Raw genomic sequence first — 19,793 nt, 5'->3', positions numbered from 1 at the left:
ACCAACCTAAGTTCTTGGAGGTTAGATTGAGGTATGCTGGATTTTGGTTCGTCTTTACAGACGGGTCTAGGACTGACGAAGGTGTGGCGTGTGCAGTGTACCGCGAGGCATCCACTGCTCCCACTGCACTGTAGCGTTAACACAGCAGAACTGTGTGCATTTTGGCACATGCTTGGGGTGATTACGATGGTGGCTCTGCCTACCTAGTCTGCAATGACTCCCTCAGCGTGGTTACTGGTGTCCAAGAAATACAACCAAAATGGTATTGCAAATTGTATCTTTAGTTTTAGGATTTGTTGTATTTATCAAAAATTCTAAAGATTTACTTCTTTATCAAATAATTTATTTAATAATTACAAAATCAGTTAATCTTAACATCAGTTTTTATTTTCATTATAAAACATAACAAAAAGATCATAAACTAAAGTTTATTGCTATCAATTTTTTAAATTTAATATTGCTGCCATCTGCAAAATTGATTAAATTTAAACAGTTGGCACTCTTAGCATGGATATAAATCTCCCAAATCGATTACTTCTTTTTCTCCTAGGTCTTGTTCTCATAATAAAATATCTATATAATATAAAAAGAGTAATTAAAATTAACATAAAAAAGGCTAGAAGAGGTAGAGTGTCAATGTTGTCATTATCGACATATTCTGCCGTCGGTAGCCAGGCAGTATTGTCATTGGAAAAAAATGGAAGCTCTGCATCCAGTTTAATTGATAACAGTTTCTGGGATTTGTAGAGATTGCTAAAAATAATAACAGATTAATTTAATTTTTACATTTTTTTTAAATTAATCTATCTTGAAATAAACTCACGTAGGAGCAGACTTATTAAGAGGGTAAGCATGAGCCCATGTTAAATGTGGACATGTTGGAAGTTCTCTTATCATAAGTTTTCCAGTGTCTTCTAAATGATTTACTAAAACCTTTGAATACCTGAAAAATAAAAGCATTTATAACACCATTCTTACTACCAAACTGGTAAAGATTTAACTGAGGTCAGTGATAAACGCTGTGGCTGTAAGCGACAGGGAAGCCGATTTACTGTCTAGTCAAAAACTGTGTGCATCCACTTTTGCAGATTAAGGAGGGCTCATAACTCTGTCTGGGGGGCACGCAGGTATGTGGAGAAGGGCCTTTGCCCAAAGGAAGATCATCGGTTTGATTGTGTAGATTGGTCATTTAAAGTGGGGGGGGGGCAGACAGGAGACCCTGTTGAAAATATTCAGTGTTGCTGTGCTAGAGGCTGTTTTATGGTTGTATAGCCTATTCCTCAGCTCAGAAAACGCACCTCTTGTGGTTCAACAAGCTCTAATATCAGGGACTTCAAGCTGTACCGGGTGCACTTAGAACCATTCCCTTGGCCAGCCTCTGCTGCGAGTGTTCCTGCCCGAATTCAGGAAAGAGCAGTTGACTCTCAGTTAATCAGCAGGTTTCTTGGTCAAGCTGGGCAACCCCGTGATGGGCACATCCTGAAGAACAAGTATACCATGTATACCAGTGAATTAGTACTTCGACGAGGCCCTTGGGTGGGTAGCTTTGACTCTGGGTATGATACCACAGTATTACCCAAACTGCTTTCTTAGATCAGAATTCACCGGTTCTAGACCAGTCTGTGAAGACTGTAAGTGGTGTAGCATATGCTGTGTATAATGGAAGTTCGTAGTTTCATGGTTTCTCCCGGAGCACTGCAGCATGCACATGACGAAACTGTATGTGATCTGCCACATGCTCGAGGTGAAGGATTTCCAATCCAGGACAGATTTTTGGTGGACCCTCTTTTTGTGCTCTTGTTAGAGAAATATGCTGAGTTGGGGCGACTCAGATAAATGATGGTTGGGGGCAACAAATGTGTAGATGTGGCTCTCCCTCTAAAAAGAACTACTATGATCCAGCCCAGTGACTCTGTGCAAGCCGAGAAGAATGCTGAAAGCCAATGTTGGCAGTGTCAGTGGGTCACCAATTTCTTGCAAGACAAGAGCCCCATGACTGAATGATGGACCTCAGAATGTTTGAAATGAACAGTAAAGATAGTGCGAACCTGACTGACACACAGACACTTGCTTATGGGTCAAAACCAGCGCAACTGTCTCACTTGTAGAAAAAAATTGCTTAGCCCTGACCCCTTACAGAAAGCAAGTATGCATGACCCCTGACATACAGGTGGTACTCGGGTGGTCAATCACTGGGTCCCCTGTTCCATTTCGTTAGGAAAATGGGTGTGTTTCCTCATATATAAAAATGTATACTCAGTGTTTATGTGTATGTATATTTATTTGCATATGTGTTTATCTGTGTATTTAATCTGTAAATAATTAAATTATTGTGTGTGTGATTAATGAGAAGGCCTATGGTATAATACTGAGTAATCCATTGGTCATAACAATGCATGAGGGGGGGGGGCTGAAATGACTTCATTGTTAAAAACACAAAAAACAAAAGAACAAACTAAATAATAAGATTTTTGAGATTTATTTTATGCTCACCTGTATAAATGATTGCCTTCCATTCTCTGAGGCAAAGTATGAATATCATGTTGCAAAGAATACTGATTCTGTATGAAAGCCGTGGGTATATGGGCTGTGGCGGTGTAATCCAATATCGCATCAAGTAACCAGAAGCAGTCTGAAATATGAGTTATAACTTTATGGAAAATCTATGCAGGGTAATCGTTGAAAGTTAAAACGAATCTAAAATCTACATCTACATACCTCTTTGTAAATGGCTGTTATCAATACAATTTGAATCACCATATACCACAATCCTTCCACTGCTTTTACTATCTTGAGTTTGAAGTAATCCTAAAATTGGAACTTCTTCTTTTCTTGTCCTACCACCCAAAATTTCATTTCCTGTGAAAAGAAAAAACTGAAGTATTGTACACATGTTTGGTAAAAATTAAAAATTTCAAAGAGGTTGAAAGATAGATAAGACAACTTTGGATAGAGTTTAAATTTTGTCCTCATGTACCTTGATCTGTGAGCTTTGCAGAGAGAACTGTCCCTTTACTTGGAAATCTGGCAATGTGGGACCCAGACGAATAAGACACCGTCTGTTTCCCGATAGTATAATCTCCATCATAAACTATATCACCTAAAACTATCCCCCAAGATGACAACAAATCATTTAAAGCTGGAACATTGGCACCTCCCGTATCCGGCATCCACCACTGCCTAAAAACAAAAATGTAATATGTAAATAATAAAAAAAGTATTAGATTCGATAAATGAATTACCTTGTATTTTCATCAAAAAACTTAACTTTCTTCATCACAGTCACATTATACCAGTCAGCAAAAACAATTAGCGAAAGGCCAGCATCAACATCTTTCTTCAATTTGGCAATTTCTTCTGGGAAGAATTCTTCTTCTAAGTCAACCATCAATAAAGTACCATACTGTGATGCATCAAAGCACGTGAATGGTACTCCCAACACTTCGATATAATATCCCGAAGCCCTCAAATGCTGATACATATCCTAATAAAAGTAACAAGTTTAAAATCTGAGTAGTCGATAATTTTATTTACTGCTTACTTTGAAATTTGTATGGATATGATCAGCGTTCCAGTCCAACGGATCAGCTTTCATACGAAGGTTGTCTCGAGGAAAATAACCTGGGGGGTATCTCAAATTATGAAATTGATCCCACAATAGCCTCTTTCTAAAAATTGAAGAAAAAATTAATTATAATTTACAAACACAAACATTGAAAAAAGACAAAAATTTAGTTATTAAATAAATTTAAAATAAAAAAAACTTACTGTTTAGGAGGTGTAGGAATGATATTTGCTCTAATAGGTAACTTTATTTGTGACCGTTTGGGATACAAATCGCCATCATCAGAAGGAGATTCAATTATGAGCTCAATATGACCTTGAGCTGTTCCGGTGTAATCAATGCCAATGCTTGCAACACTTAATGACACTCCCATCCAACCCGACCACGGCCAAAGTATGCTGCTGTATGTAATAGACACCTGTAATAACATAATGATAAGTCAGCCTTTAAACAACAGTTAACTATTACTCTTTGCAGAAGCAAACTAAAGTTATGAAATCAAAAGTGCCAGTAATTTTTAGGAAGTAGTGCAAAGCTGTTTCGTCAAGAGGGAGCACAAGAAATGTAAAGTGTAAATTTGTGGGTAATTTTGTTGCAAGATCTGTCAAAATTAAAAATTATGTTTCCAAACTTTTCTTATTCAATTTTGGACCTGTTTTCTTAAATGCATTCACTCCTATTTACATACCATTCATTCAATTAAGGCGATGGAGTGCTCGATAATCCTCCATCACTCTTCACACATATTATACAACTGACCTAATTAAGGGTCGATGGGGTACTCGATATTCTGCCACCAGCCCTCTCCCATCACACATTCACACTAATAAATACATTCAACCCCTCAACACAACCCTTTACACATTAGATTATATAGAAGCCGTCCTCTTTACAACCTGTGCCTGCAATCAATATTGGTCTATTGTGCAACTCCATATATATATTTTTTTTATATCTAGAGCTCCTCGTTAAGCTTGAGGCTTTTTACCAGACTCCAAAGCTTTTTCAAAGGCTCCAGTGTGTAACCCCCCTGGCTTTTTCTCTTCCAGGATTAGAAATCTCAGCGTACATTGGCCTTCGCCGCACCAACAGAGGATGTGTTCTGCTGTTTCTTCTTCTGATCTGGCTTGTTTCTGCCACTCCGATACATATGCCTCCGGAGTCTGCAGTGCCCAGTTAGCAGTCCAAATATTACGCCCTAGATTTAGTAGTTCTGCTGTTGGTTTCTGTGATGGTCCTTTAATAAATTTTTTCGCATGCCTCTGTCCTGGGCTACATTCCCATTGAGCAGAGGACATAAGAATAGATGTCCGCATTGAACTTTCCTCGGCCAATTTATCAGCCTCTTCGATGTCCCTCTGCCCTGTGTGCCCTGGCATCCAGACAAGGGTAATTTTGTTATTTTCTCCAATGTCTGACAGGGTCCATGACCTTTAGATAAATACGCCGCTGCTCTACCACTTGAGCTATCGCGACTTCGATCCTCTCGGACACCAAAAAATGGCAAAAAGAGGGAAAATTCGAAAGGTTGTAGGTTGAGATGGGGAGTTGGTGTCCGAAGTCACGATAGCTCAAGTGGTTAGAGCAGCGGCATATTTAGTCAAATGTCGTGGATTCGAATCCCCTCGTGACACTATTTTTAGACAGTCATGAGAGAAATCATCACTACATGAAATGTTGGCAGCCACATTACGATTTCTCAGTACAGGGATGAACTACGAAGAACTTAAGTTTTCTACTACGATTTCAGCTCTACGCTTAGGGGTTATCAATACCGCATCTCTCGTTGCATTTGTATCCTTTGTATTGAAAAGGTCGACCAACTGGTTGAGGACCAAATTTCTTTTATTTCTATCGTGGTAATCATTGTCCACCACTTTCCATAAACATGGTAAACTTTCATACAATTCAATCACCTCAACAATAAAATCTTGATAGAGCCAATAGAGAATAAACGTTATTGACTTTTTGAGAATGTACGACGGAGATGTTTGCTCAGTGACAGAAAGACGGAGACTGTGCCAAAAAAAAAAAAAAAAACAGGTTTTCCCATTCACGACCAAGCCAACGCTCCAATATTCTACCGTTCACGCCAGGTTTTCCCATTCACGAACGCACCATGCCATCATCGCGCCATAGATATTTGCAGTGGCGCGATGGAGTTTGGACCGGTCGAATATTCGGCACAGCCCGGCACGCCAGTTCAGTTTTGCCATTGACGTGGTTTTTGGAACGCCGTCGCTCCGTTTGGGCTGTTAGGAGCGATCGTGAATGGCCACCTTTAGGCAATCATGGATCTAACAACCACTGTGTATAGCCTTAGGGACATCTTTGGATTCAGTCCCCAGTTTTTCCCTCAACGGCGTTTGTATCTGCCAATGGTAATCTTTGCTTTTTGTGTGATTTTGTTTAGCTGTTGATTCCATGAAAGTCTGGTCGAAAATAACTCTGCCTCTTTAGAGAAAGGAATTTCAACTGCATTTAGCATAAGGGGCTTAAGCCCTCCTAGTGCCTTTTTCTTGGTAAAGGGAACCATGATGGTTTTGTTAGGATTTATAGCAAGCCCTAACTTTTTATACCATCTATTTGCCTCGTTGAGTGAGTATTGTGCCCTCTATGTGATGACTTCAGCAAAGCGTCCATTCACGCAAGTGTCAGATCATCTGCATATCCTAGGTAATAAAAGTCTTCGTAAGATAGCCTTTTCAGGAGATCATCAACCAATAGTGACCATAGTAATGGTGACAGAACACCACCCTGAGGGCAGCCTCTGGTTGTTTCACCCTTATTGTAGTGTAGCCCAGGGTAGATAAAATTATTCTCTTCCTTAGATTTTCTTACACCCATTGAAATATGGATTTTGAGATCCCTTTTTTACTTAGCTCATAGGCCAGGGATTTGGTCGTGTCATTGTTAAATGTCCCTTCCACATCCATGAACAACGCCAATGCTATTTCCTTGTCATTTAATGCCTTAGATAATAACCTGTTTAAGTCTTCCAGAGCTAAGTCTAGCTAAGCTAAGCTAAATCAGTAAGTAGCATATTGCCTAGTACTGAGTGGGTTGGTTTTCAGTGCTGTGCCCCTAATGTGGTTATCCATCAGTCTCTCTAGTATTTTCTGCATAAACGATGAGAGACTAATAGGTCTGTATGAACTAGGTGTTTGACCTGTGGCCTTACCCACTTTTGGCAAATACCTTCATCATCCTCTATGCAGTGGGTATGCACCTCCAGGCTAGGGTGGCCCAAAAGATTCTCACCAGAGATGGCATTAATACTTCCTGTCCCCTTCTGTAGTACTATAGGGTATATCCCCATAAACTGCCCACCTGATTTTCTCAAGTTTGGCTATGTTAACCGCCTCCTTCCAATCCTCTTTGAAGGCCTGTACCACCGACTCTCTGAACTAGTGGGCTGGAGCACTACTCCTCTCCAAGTATTATAGATCATGGAAAGTGTTTACCAAACCTTTACACATATTATAAAACTAATCCAATTATATGGGATACTTGATATTCCGCTATCGACCTCTCACATCATACATTCACGCCAATAAATACATTCACTATCAACACAAACTAGGTATACACAACTATCATTACTACATACAACAGTGCAATTGTGTTTCCTCCAAGAACTGGAACAGGGGACACAGATACTTGCTGCCATGCTCAAGTACAATTTGCAAATCGAGTGGCATTCCTGCGCATTCTCTGAATGGAGCAAGGAATTGCACTCATCAATCAGGTGGGACACATGAGCAACCTTTCTCTGCATGCCGGACACATATGCAGGGCTTTGGCCCAAAATTAAGTGTCCATGTGTCAACCTCGCATGGCCTATTCTTAATCGGGTGAGGATGACCCTTCTACAAGTCAGATCCTACTAGGGCCATCCATCGACAGTGCTCTTGATACACGAGAGCTTCTCTGTCCATTGATGCTGCCACCCTATTTTAATAATTTTTTTTATTGCATTCTTAGCATCAGAGGGCCGGATCGTGGTGGTTAAATCTGGAGGTTGATACGTCCGCCTTTTCATTACCCTCTAGACCTGTGTCTAGCTACCCAGAAAACAACCACCATTTTGTCGATAGGCTCCAGTTTGTGGTATCTCTTCAACAAAAGGACTATGAGAGGGTCGATGGAAAACCATATATATATTTTTTTTTTCCTTCTTCTTCTTCCTAACACTACCCCCAGTTGGTGCCCAACTTATTACTCATTTTCTAAATAAATTTTCTTCTTAACCACCTTCCACCTCTTGTCTCTCCTTTGAGTGCATCCACCCCCTTCTTCACTGAGCTATTGCTACCGTAGGTTGCAGCTGCAGTCAGGTGTAACAAAATTATATTTCGGGGAAGAGGTTTTAGAGGCCGACTATAAACAGGTCTTTGATCGAAATTCTCCAACCTTGTATAAATAATTAAAATTATGTCTGAAATTCGAGGGATCAACTAAGAACAGATGAGATTAGCTCGAAGGTGGTCTGAACAAGAGGAAAAACATTAATCTCATCATTGCCAATCTTGTTTAGTATGCCTATCAACACTGATTTTGTCTGCTGATGCATTTATGCTGTGTTTTGCCCTTTTTATCATTGTGAATCCCAGAAGATGGGGCAGACCAAAAATTATCGTTATTGATGACATGGATAAATATCTCAATATGAAAACTACTAGAAGATAAAGAAGGAAATATTACATAGTTATGCGTTGTATAAATGAGGAGTATGATACAATATAATATTATATAATTATATGATTAAACTGAAAACACACAACTCTCTGTACGAGTGTAGTATCAAACTATTTACGTAATTTCTAGAGCAATTGTTTAAAATAAATGAAAATGTACTAACCTCTAGATAGTGACCATTTTGAGGAATATAAGGGTACCACTTTGGTTTTTCTACTATCCGACCTGACACACCGAGACCATTTAATATTGTGACATTTACAATCGTCGGCATAGCTCCATAATACAAAGGTTGAGTGCAATAGGGCCACATGTATTGGCATTCTCCTAGATCTATGTAGCTAGTGTAGAGATATAAAGCCAAACATTACATGATGTTAATTTTTCAATGGTAAAATTAAAACAAACCTTGGGCTGAGACTCGCTTGTGGGGTATAGCTGTTCAAAATGTGGTACGCTTTGAGCAAATCAAGTTTCCCATGTCCTTGTTCAAACATGTTAATACCTGGTAGTCTCCTGGCAGATGCCATCAACGCTTGTTTCATACTTGCAGGATTGATTGCATTTCCTCGATGGAAAACCCCGCTATAAAAAACATTTTGGATTTTCTTTTGACCAAAATTTTCTAATTTACAATTTAAGCTAGAGAACTTATGTTACCTTGCTAATAAAGCTACCGCACCGGCTACAACAGGAGAAGCAACACTTGTCCCTGACAAAGTCCGGCAACCTCCTTTTATGCTTGAACCACGAACTGATGATCCATAGGTAACAATATCAGGTTTTAGGCGGCCATATCTAAGAACAAAAATAATTAGCAAATTTGCAAAAATCTAAGTGCAAGGATTCCAAAAGAACACAGACAGTAGTTTTATTGATAAAATATCATAAAAAGGTACGAGTACAAGAGTCAATAAAACACACCCTGGTACTTTCTTTAGTGATTGATCAGCCTTCTCAGTTTAAATATATTTTTTCTTTCCAAAAGGTAGATTGGGGATTCCTGGCCTCATCCCCAATCTACCTTTTGGAAAGAAAAAACACCCAGGTACACATTAATCAAAATTTTAATGACTACCTAACAGTAATACAATAAATTATGGGAATTGATCGAATTGTTGCCAAAGAAAAATTAATAATTCAGATACCCATGAGGCAGTTCCCAAGTAGTCATCCCACGTGAGGAAAATTTGGCTATTTGGTCATCAAAGTTGATACCACCAACTCCAATAACATCCATTTGATCAGCAGGGTTGTTCAAAGTGCTAAAAAGAAACAAAGACTCATTTATCTTTTTTTTATCATTTAAAATCAGATAATCCCTGAAAATATTTAGTTGCCCTCTGGTATGACAGGAATGTTTACGTATGTATTATGTGCAAATCATTAGATATGTTTTTCACTATTTTAATTATTTAAAGGGTCAAAAGGGGGGAGCATATAACTCTGATCACTGTGTATTTAAAAATAAATACAAATAAATGTACGGTGTAGTTTGGAAAATTCTACCATCGTAAGTTCATTGAAGATTGTTCCTGCTGTTCAGTTATATATAACTGAAACTTCAAAATTTGGGTGAAAAAAAAAACCATCCATTCTATTCTTTATATACTACATGAGAATTTGTTCTACGCAGACTCAATTGAATAATTAATTAACAAAAAAGACATTACTTCTATATTTTAGATGTATCTATCATATAGTCTAGTTTAAGTCGGAGGAGCATTTTAGTTAGACTCTAAAATGTTTCCTGGGCCTGAATTAGAAGGAAGTGTTTAAATTGGAAAGGAAGTCAAGCTTGCCTCAGCAAGTTACCCACAGAGTACTCACTTGTATGACTGTTCTGGAAAATGTACTTTTAACAATTGATTTTGCAATACCAGGGAGTGAGCATGGATGGGGTTAGAATAGGTAGGGTTAGGTTGAGACATGTTAGGTTATGTTAGGAATAGTTGTTAGGTAGGGTTAGGATAAGAAAAGTGTTAGGATTAGGGTTAGGGATGTCTTAGGTTATGTCCATATTTGTTTTGAACTCGTGATTAATGGAATATATTCCCCAAAGTTCAACAAAGGAACTCCGTTCTGTTTTCTTTCAAATTGGCCTTATCCCTGACTTTTAATATAAAATTATAATAGTGAAGTCTGATATTAAATATATAATTGCCTAATCTGTTATTTCTTAATAATATCATCAAATTACAATAAAACAAACATTTCTTGAATTTAATTTATTGATAAAAATCTTGACATTTAAACAAAGAACATAAACATAGACATGTCCTTGCAATATCTTATTATGGTTTAGCATTCAGCAGGTCTGCAGGCAAACTGTGCCAAGAATTCAATAAGCGTACGTGTGGGGCGACCAGACATTCCTTTCCTCAAGTACGTAGTTTCTCCAGTCTCCATCATTACACCATAAGTATCAAGATGTATCCAGCGGTTGTAGCAGATAAAATGAGACAAGAAAGCAGCTGTTGTGCAAGTAAACCCTGAATGCCCTTCGGGAACGTTAGTCAGGTCACAGCTTACGTGTTGAGGCACGATCTGTGCATTGTAGATATCCCAGAGAGGGAAGCGCCATAGTCTATCACCGGTATGGATACTAGCAGCCTTGATTGATGTCCACAAGTTATCACAATTTGTAAAAACTCCTGAAGCGGAAGATCCCATGACATACTCCATTTGAGGCGTCATTGTTCCCACATCCAAAATGAACTTAGGACTGTACTTCTGAGCGTAGCACAATGCATCTGCTAATATCAATTGTCCTTCAGAGTCTGTGTTTCCGATCAAGATACTTTTTCCGTTCATGGCTTTAACTATATCTCCAGGTTTGGTTGCACTAGCTCCAGGCATGTTTTCACATAAAGGAATAAGTCCTCGCACGTTTACTGGTAGTTTTAATGATGCCAATGCTCTAACTGTAGATACGACACAAGCTGCACCGGCCATATCTCCTCTCATATGTCTCATCTGCTCGCACGTCTTCAAACATAATCCGCCTGCATCAAAGGTAATTCCCTTTCCAATCAAAATGATCGGAGGTTGGCAAGGATCACATCCGTTATAACTTATTTCCAAAAACACAGGAGGTTCAAAAGATCCTCTTGATACAGCGATGAAAGCATTCATGTTATTTTCTTTAGCCCATTCTTGCACTCTCACTTCAACGTTTACTCCCGTTTTGCAAAGAGCTTCGACTGCACTCAAGGCAAAGGCTGTAGGTGTCATTAAATTGCTAGGAGTTTCCATCAGTTGTCTTGAAAGATTCTGAGCAGATGCCTTTTCCAGCCCTATTTGCCAGCCGGTCCAGTCGCAATCATCATACAGACCGAGGTAAGGGACTCGCTTCTTCTTGCTTTTATTCTTCAAATCCTGATATACCCATAAGGCAAGGGCAGCACCTTCTGCTGATGATTCAGTATGACCGAAACTTTCAATATACAACTTACTGATGTTGAGGTCTTGAACTGCACGACAACCAGCACCGACTCCAAGCCTGATTGCTTCTTTCGCTTCGTCTCTTTGTTCTGTTTTGTTGTAACCGTAGCATTCATTGCCTAATCCAACCATAGCCACTATAGGGAATGTCGGTTCGATGTTGAAGAATAATCTAGCTTCACCCAATTTCAAGAAAGGACCCGATGCTTTTAACTGCTCCAAAAGCTTTCCACATGTAAACTGGTTGTATTTCAATGCAGTTCTTGTTAAAGTTACATGAGTAAGATCAGGATCATCACAGGGCGTATAAATTCCCAATACTAAAGCTTTACCATCTTTCGATTCTCCAGTGCAAGAAAACCCGGGTTCTACTATAGGACTCCATGCATTGCTCAACTGTCCAGGCTTGCATAATGACCCAGCATTCCTTTTGAACCTCAGTGTTGATAATCCAGTCGTTAGATGTAGTTTTCTAAATAATTTATCCATTGTTAAATGTAGAGGTCACTTACAACTTCAACTAAAATTTCGAAAATTTAAAAAAATTTAGAAGCAACAAATCATGTGGTTGTGCCTGAATGCAGTGTTGTTATGAGACAATTGTTTTATTAATTTTGTAAATTAGATAAAACAAAAGACAGTTTGAAATTTTTGTTTGTAATTCAATTGTTTTAAAATAAAAATTGTTTTAATCGCTAAAATAACTTGTATACAGCTAGACTAAAAATATATGAGCTGGAAGTATCAATAGCAATATTTCCTTGAGAGTAAATTAAAAAGTTTTCTTATTGACAGTAAAGTCGATTTTTAGTTCACTGAACCAAAAAAATTTAAACCTTGACCATTGACTATTGAAAATAATTACAAAACACTAGTTAAACTTTAAATCTTTTCTTTTAAATCTTTCATTTTAGGTATAGTTATATATACAAAATTTTTAAAACCAAAACATATGATATTAATAAGTGATTTCACATATGTTCTTTAACACTAATTAATTACAGATATTGTGTTGAAAACTGTGAGGCAATAAATTTGCCATTATGAACCTATTATTGCCATTTTTGTCTGTTACATTTTAACATCATCTCGAGTAGTGGTTGTGTGAAATTAATTCTACTATAAGATAGCTGTAAATGCGTTTGTGTTTAACCCAAACCAACATAAACGTTAACCATGATTTAACAGTTGCATGTTTTGATCAGACGATTTAAAAAAAAAAAAAAAACATACACACAGCCAGCATCATTCAAAGGGTCGATTTGTCTATGGAAATCCTTTTTATTATTACAGTCGAAAATGGGTAAGGAACTCATCCTTTATTGGTGAGATCCTGGTAGATATTAGTGTATATGGTAGTTCCTAAAACTCCTGAGGATTACTTGTGAAAAACTGATCCAGATCCTTTTATGCCAGCATCCTGGTCAATGCTTTTTCCCATTCAGAAAGTTCTGCAACGATTAGAATAAGTGGTAGTCAAAGTCCGGTAAATACGGAAAATGCGGCCAAACATCCCAAGTCTTAATAAATCAATCTGGATCATTAATGATGTGTGGGGGTCAAATTGTCGTGCTAAAAGCCGGTATGTGTTAATCACACTGGCCAATCGCAATAGATTAAGTCTATCATTCTGTTAAGGCACCATCTGCACCACAAGCTGCATACTTTTTATGAGCCTCTGCATCTTGTTTGCTTTTATTTGAATATGCCTTTGAATATGCCAGTAAGTTAAGTTATTTCCTCCCATAATGAAAAATGCGTTACACACAAGTGACTGAAATATTACAAACGAAAACTGGGCTGGATAAACAATGGTTTTGCGTGACTATTTCCCCATCATAAATTTTATGTTACCAAGAAGTGTGTATGAGTTAAGTGAGATTAGATTAGGAATGGTTAAGTTGGATAGGGTCCTACATCCAAAGTAGAATTAGGTTAGGGTTAGGATATGTTAAGACTGGTTAAGCAATTTAGGGACCCACTTCCGGGTTAAGAGTTAGTTTCACTAGTTTCGTGGTCCGCTTGACCAATTAATATCTTACAATTAATTAAGGTTTTCAGTTGAGATTAAAAAGTTAATGGCACGAGCGGGATTCGAACCCATGATCTTTGGCTTGATACGCTGCTGCTCTCCCACTTGAGCTACCGTGATCTCGATCCACTCGGACACCAACCTCCTATCTCAACCACCCCTTTTGAATTTTCCCTCCTTTTTGCCATTTTTCAATGGAAGATTCAAAAGGTGTGGTTGAGATGAGAGGTTGGTGTCCGAGTGGATCGAGGTCACGATAGCTCAAGTGGTAGAGCAGCGGCGTATCAAGCCGAAGATCGTGGGTTCGAATTCTGCTCGTGCCATTGACTTTTTTATCTCAACTGAAAACCTTAATTAATTGTAAGTTAAGTTAGATTATGTTAGAAATGGTTATGTTAGGTAGGGTACTACATCCATCATAGAGTTAGGTTATGTTAGGAATAATTGGGCTAGATAGGGTCTTACGTCCAAGTAGTTAGGTTATGTTAGTAATGGTTAGGAGGTTCGGTAGGGTCCTATCTATATCCAAGGTAGAGTTAGGTAATGTTAGGAATGGTTAGATTAGGTAGAGTCCTACTTCCAAGAGTGTGGGTAGGTAAGGTTTGGTTACATATCAATGATTCAATTGTTTTTCCATGAAACAGAGATAATATGCAAGATTTCCCTTTCATAGTGTAAATTTTATATAGAGAACAAAACTCACCCATAGAGAGGCCCATCATTTCCAATCGCAGAGACCATAATAACACGATTTGCAGTCAACTCCCATACTTTATCAACAAATGGATGATCCATAAAATCTGGACCGCCAATACTTAAATTTAACACATTTATTTTCTTCAATATAGCATAGTTAAAAGCGTCTAGAAACCAAGAAGTGTAAGACACCTTAAATAAAAAATAAAAATATTTTAAAAAATAAGTCAAAAATATTGAAAAATATCCCAGTTTATAATAATTAGACAGGAAAAAATAATAATTTGGCTTATGTTAAAATAATAATTTACCTGGCTATTTGTAAATACCCTAAATATATGTAACTGAGCATCAGGAGCTAATCCTAAACATTCTTTACTACTAGCTATTACACCTGCAACAAATGTACCATGCCCCAGTCCATCTTCTAAACTTTTTTCATGGGTCCAATCTGAACGTTCTACCACTCTCTTGAAATGAGGGTGGCCTTTGGACAAACCAGTATCAAATACGGCCACTTTAACACCAGAACCTAGAACCGCCGAGAAATTTTTTTTCAGTTAATACCTTTAATTAAATATACATGTATAAAAAAACCAAAGAAATTAATCCTACCTGTAATGCCCATGCCCCATAATGTATCTGCTTGAAGTATGGATGTTATTTGTTTATGTGTCGCTCTCATAAGTACCCTTCCTTTTCTCTTATTGGATGTTTCCCAAAACTGCAATAGTTTAGATATTATATTAGTACTATTTCTATTTACATTTTAAATTAAATTGATTAACTTACTTTTTTGACAGGCCGTGCATTATGATTTTCAGTCGAATTTATATATTGTAGATTTCTAACGACCAATCTTTGTGGAGTCACTCTTTTGACTGACGGATGTTCTCGTAAACTTGATAGACCACTACCAGAAATTCCCTCCTCGACCTAAATCAAAAATTTGACACTAAGAAAATGAAACATTGGCATTCTTTATGAACTTAAATGGCAAACTGTATCAAACTGCAAATAGTTCAAGCGAATTATGGAACTCAGTACATTTTTTATCCTATTGGGATGTTTTTATTTTGTGGTATCTCAAAGTTAATGTATACTTGAACTCTGTGAAGACAGTATGACAACCTTAGAATTTAATATAAATGATGAAGGTGGGGTGAGTATGTAGATTCACTTTTTGTAAATGACGGTTTCACTGAAAAATCCGCCCAAGCCACATATACAGCAGAAATGAACAAAATGACTACAACGACTGTTTGGATATTCAGTTGATAATGTGACTCAGTTGATCATGTATGGTACAATGAAAAGGTACAATAAGCCAGAAGGCTGCAGTGCCTGGAGAATACAAACCCCGCTTCCCAGTATCCTTTCCACCATACCATCCTTCCTTCCATGGTACAATGAAACCACTTTCCGTTTTGTGTATTTACAAGGCAATGTCAATTCAACTGTCTGTATGGGGAACTTCGACGCTATCTTGTCAAGTTCTTCCAATACTATGGGATGACTATTGCTTGATTTGATGAGCATTTTTAAAACTACACAGACAGGTCTGTTCTGAACTTCCACAATAAATTGGTCCACGTTTATACTAGATCAGCTTCACTTGCAGTTTGCCTGTCCGACTGCTTGCCTCTTTCGTTCTACACTTATCCGTTGTCAGTGTAGCACACCCATTTTACTTTGCACTGTTTTGATCTGTTTAGACGGAACCCAGCGAGACATTCCATTGACAGATGATGGTACACCAATGGAGCTCGATGGAAACTTACTTTATGTTCAGTACTTTATGTTGCTGGTTGTTGTTTTGAATGTAAGCTTGTGCAGCAGAAATTTCTGCTGTGCAAACTTTCATCGCAATCAGTTTAGTGTGGCGCCAGCCTAAGTCTTTGAATTAGTAAACAGACAAATAACTGACCTAATCAGTACAGGAAACTGAGTTGTGTTCCAGTGCGTCTTGACCAATGTAGTCTGCTTGGTCAAGCGTGATGAACTAGCAAAGGGTGTGCAGGAGATCTAACCAGATCAACCACCTCTTAAGAAGATTAATTAAAGGCCGGCCAAAGGAAAATGGTGGCTTGCTTCAGGAAGGCCACAAGGCACAGCTACCTTAAAAAAAGCACTAACATGTTCTGCTGTTTCTTCCTCCTGTCAATATCTGCACAGGCTCCAAGACTATATGCCTCCTATGTCTGCAATGTCCAGTCAGCAGTTCAATTATTATTCTAGTCCTAGAACATCCTATATTTAGTAGTTCTGTCAAAAGTTACTATGGTGGTCCTTTGATTAACTTTTTTCCCATTGACCAGGCAACTAATTCTTAATACATTGCCTGATGGATCTGGCACTTTGGTCTGTCACACAAGGGTTCAGTGCTAATAGGTGTCATCAGTGAACTTTTGAGTGCACAGCCCTATATGCCAGCTGTATCGGCAAGAGGAAATGGTGCTGACAATTTAAGACATTCCCCTGCACTAGTGGCCAGTAGATGCAAGACAATTTATCAAACAAGGCAAAATTCTACTGAGCTGCTGTATGCCGAATAATGAATTCATCAATGAAATTTGGTGTCATACAAAAATTAACAAATAAATAAAAATTGAAGCATTGTGGTGTTGTATGAGATTAGTTGTGCCAACATAGTGGCAGATGAAATGTCAAAGTGAAACTCACTTGTGAGTAGGAACTATCCTTTTAAAAAGATTGGACAACACACTCAATCAACCATTTATCATTTCTATGACAAAGCATGTCTCACAGATCTTCACATTTTTCAAATTTACTGCTTACCCTAACCCTAACCATGCACACTCTCTGTAACATGAAATTAATGATGCAAAAAACGTTTGTGAATCCAGTCCAAACACATAACCATATTAAAAAAAAAGGAAAAACAAAACAATTTAATCCATTAAAGACACTGAGAGACAAAGAAATCACACAGGGCCAGCACTGAAGGTATGATTTATTAAAAATAAAAGCACTTTCAATAATAAATTCTAAATTATTTTTTATCGTACTATTTATTTTATATATTGAAAATTATGTGGAATAAAATAAATAATAAGATAAAAAATACATTATAAAAACAACTTATCAAAGAAAAAAATTTACATGTGTTTGGGGCTGAAATGACCCCATTGGCAGGGAAGTGATTATCTCCTGGCTATTTGGCTTAAGGGGGCTGGTAGCGTAGCCACCGAATAACTGGGTGGGTGAACTCCTTAATTCACAGACACTAGGGTCAGCACATTGGGCAGTGACAACACTTTGGTGTGAAAGTTCGAATAACAATTAAATCAATTTATGATATTGTTATCGATACTGAATGGATTATGGGAAAGTGAATGAATACCAATTCAAAACCTATTTTATTACCTTATTATTGTTATAGCATAGATCCAAAAATTTAGAAAATGTAATAAAACATAAAGAAAAGAAAACAGATTGACCTTCGTTGTCATTTCTGATATTTTCGGTCTGTTGGGGGAATTGTGTACACATTAAGAAAAATACCATACAACTTGCCTCTAAAGAATGTGAAAATATGAAACGTGTCTGACAGACAAAAATGATCGGAAACAATGAGAATTCCAAAACTTAAATGGCCCCATACATACTAGTGTGTGGGGAGTTCTCTCAGTTAGAATGTCGAGTATTGACCTGAGGCATAGTACCCATCAGTGACGACACAATATTTTTTTTTTTTTGTACCACTTCATTTTTCACCTTTTCCAGAGTTGAAGCAGCAATCAAAAAGGTAAAATGAAGAGTGATTTTTGCCATAAACGTTTTGCGGCACTGTCACATGAATCAATGGAAAAAATAAGCATGTGTAGAGACTATAACTAAAATGTTTGCATCACTTTTTAAATTTGCAGTTCAAATAGTATTAATATCATTACATACCACCACTACATCAAAATCACTGGGAAAGTCACTCGCCGGGTTGTTCCTTTTAACGATGTGCCAAGAGTTGATATCACTCTCGTTTAAAGCTGTCGCTATAAAGATCTCTCTCAATTTCCTCTTGTAATATCCATTAAATGTGACAATGTATTCTGTAAAATGTTTACACTGTTAAATCACATTTCGGACCAGATGAGATAAACTGTGAATGATTTTCTTTACGGACCATTTTTAACAATCCGACTGCTAAATGTGATTTTGACATGCTGAGGATGAAAATTCAAGTCGCATAATTTGTCGTTCGCAGACGAGTTTTGATGTGCAGCAGAATGATCCAGGAGAAATAAAATGAAAGCGATATCGAAACAAAAGTATAACTTCATTTCAGCCAGGGTTTATTGAAGAAATCATTATTTTAAAAGAGAAAACAAAAATCCCATCCGTTTGACTAAAATTCTTGGGAGAGAAGGTCGATTTTTGCTACGGCATCTCGAACAGGAGATACTCGTCTCCAGGGCTTGACTTAGACAGCAAGTCGAGACCGACGTAAAAAAACCCTCGGGGCGACTTTCTTCATTTTCGCCGCAAACCTTCACGGGACGTCTTTTATTCGTGACAATGGGGAAATCCAACACCGTCGGACTGATTCTTCACTGGAGAAGACATAGGACGACAAAACCGAGACGAGTCCTGGACGAACGGATCAAAATACGCGAGCCGTTTCGTCTGGTAGTCGGGAACGGATTCAGTCTCACTGACACGGCCCACTACCGAAGAAATATCTCACTAATGTGTCGACTGTCGGGTCGGTGTCCTATTCCTATATCCTACGAACAAGAAGATGAACGACTAACGAGTACGAACTTAGGAAGGAACTACAGAACGACCCATTCCCAATTCATGTTCGAGTTAACTATCGATCACTACCGGCATCAGTATGTCACCATTCGATAGTAGGATTTTCAACACCATACTTCATGAAAGAAAATAAGGGATTTTTCGCTCTTTTTTTGTACTAAAATTAGAATTTTATGAGAAAAAAAATTATGCGGAAAGGAGATTGAATAAGAAGACTAGCTAGAGTGGGAATGATACTTTTCCAAGGAAAGAAAAGGATAGCTTCCTTTAAAAAAAGTATCCTCTTTCTTCCGCTTCCTATTCGTTCGTTCAAGCTCACAAAAATGAACTGGTGCCATCCAAAATATGCCGCACATTGTCCAAATTCGTTCAATATTGAATTAATTTATGTTTCTTCTTCGTACTAGACGACCTGGAATTTGAATTAAATCCCTATTTTCATACAAGTGGTTATCCAGAAATTGTTTTTTAAAAAATAACAATGACGTAGTTAAAAAAAAGGAAACCCTGGCAAACGGTTAAGAGTCGAGGTTCTTTGTGCAAATAAAAAAAATGACAGAAGTACTGCATAATGTCGATACT

The 19,793-nt window shown here is 37.8% G+C and overlaps 1 protein-coding gene and 1 pseudogene across 1 annotated transcript; both read right to left on the bottom strand.

Annotated features, from left to right (window-relative positions):
* Positions 1 to 352: 352 nt before the first annotated feature.
* On the bottom strand, positions 353 to 19,246 carry LOC106666878 (membrane-bound transcription factor site-1 protease). The gene is made up of 18 exons (XM_014394387.2): positions 18,580 to 19,246; positions 18,354 to 18,505; positions 15,228 to 15,371; positions 15,051 to 15,159; positions 14,747 to 14,967; positions 14,443 to 14,627; positions 9,412 to 9,528; positions 8,924 to 9,061; positions 8,672 to 8,848; positions 8,427 to 8,604; positions 3,769 to 3,983; positions 3,542 to 3,668; positions 3,243 to 3,484; positions 2,978 to 3,180; positions 2,719 to 2,859; positions 2,494 to 2,632; positions 824 to 943; positions 353 to 753 (listed from the first exon to the last, which is right to left on the bottom strand). The coding sequence occupies exons 1-18, from the start codon at positions 18,734 to 18,736 to the stop codon at positions 486 to 488; spliced, it is 3,033 nt and encodes a 1,010-aa protein (XP_014249873.1). The 5' UTR covers positions 18,737 to 19,246; the 3' UTR covers positions 353 to 485.
* On the bottom strand, positions 10,477 to 12,327 carry LOC106666879 (annotated as a pseudogene).
* Positions 19,247 to 19,793: the final 547 nt, after the last annotated feature.

Source organism: Cimex lectularius, unplaced genomic scaffold, assembly GCF_000648675.2.
Source record: "Cimex lectularius strain Harlan isolate CLEC.00 unplaced genomic scaffold, Clec_2.1 scaffold115, whole genome shotgun sequence".
Classification (NCBI taxonomy): domain Eukaryota; kingdom Metazoa; phylum Arthropoda; class Insecta; order Hemiptera; family Cimicidae; genus Cimex; species Cimex lectularius.
This window is presented reverse-complemented; position numbering and strand designations above follow the sequence as displayed.

Bases quoted from the DNA above. Each gene is read 5' to 3' on its own strand.
- LOC106666878 (XM_014394387.2), bottom strand. From the start codon at position 18,736: ATGAAGTTATACTTTTGTTTCGATATCGCTTTCATTTTATTTCTCCTG. The intron at 15,160-15,227 runs GTAAGTTAATCA...AAACTATTGCAG, and splicing joins ATGCACGGCCTGTCAAAAAA to TTTTGGGAAACATCCAATAA. The intron at 14,968-15,050 runs GTAGGATTAATT...CGGCGGTTCTAG, and splicing joins ATGGGGCATGGGCATTACAG to GTTCTGGTGTTAAAGTGGCC.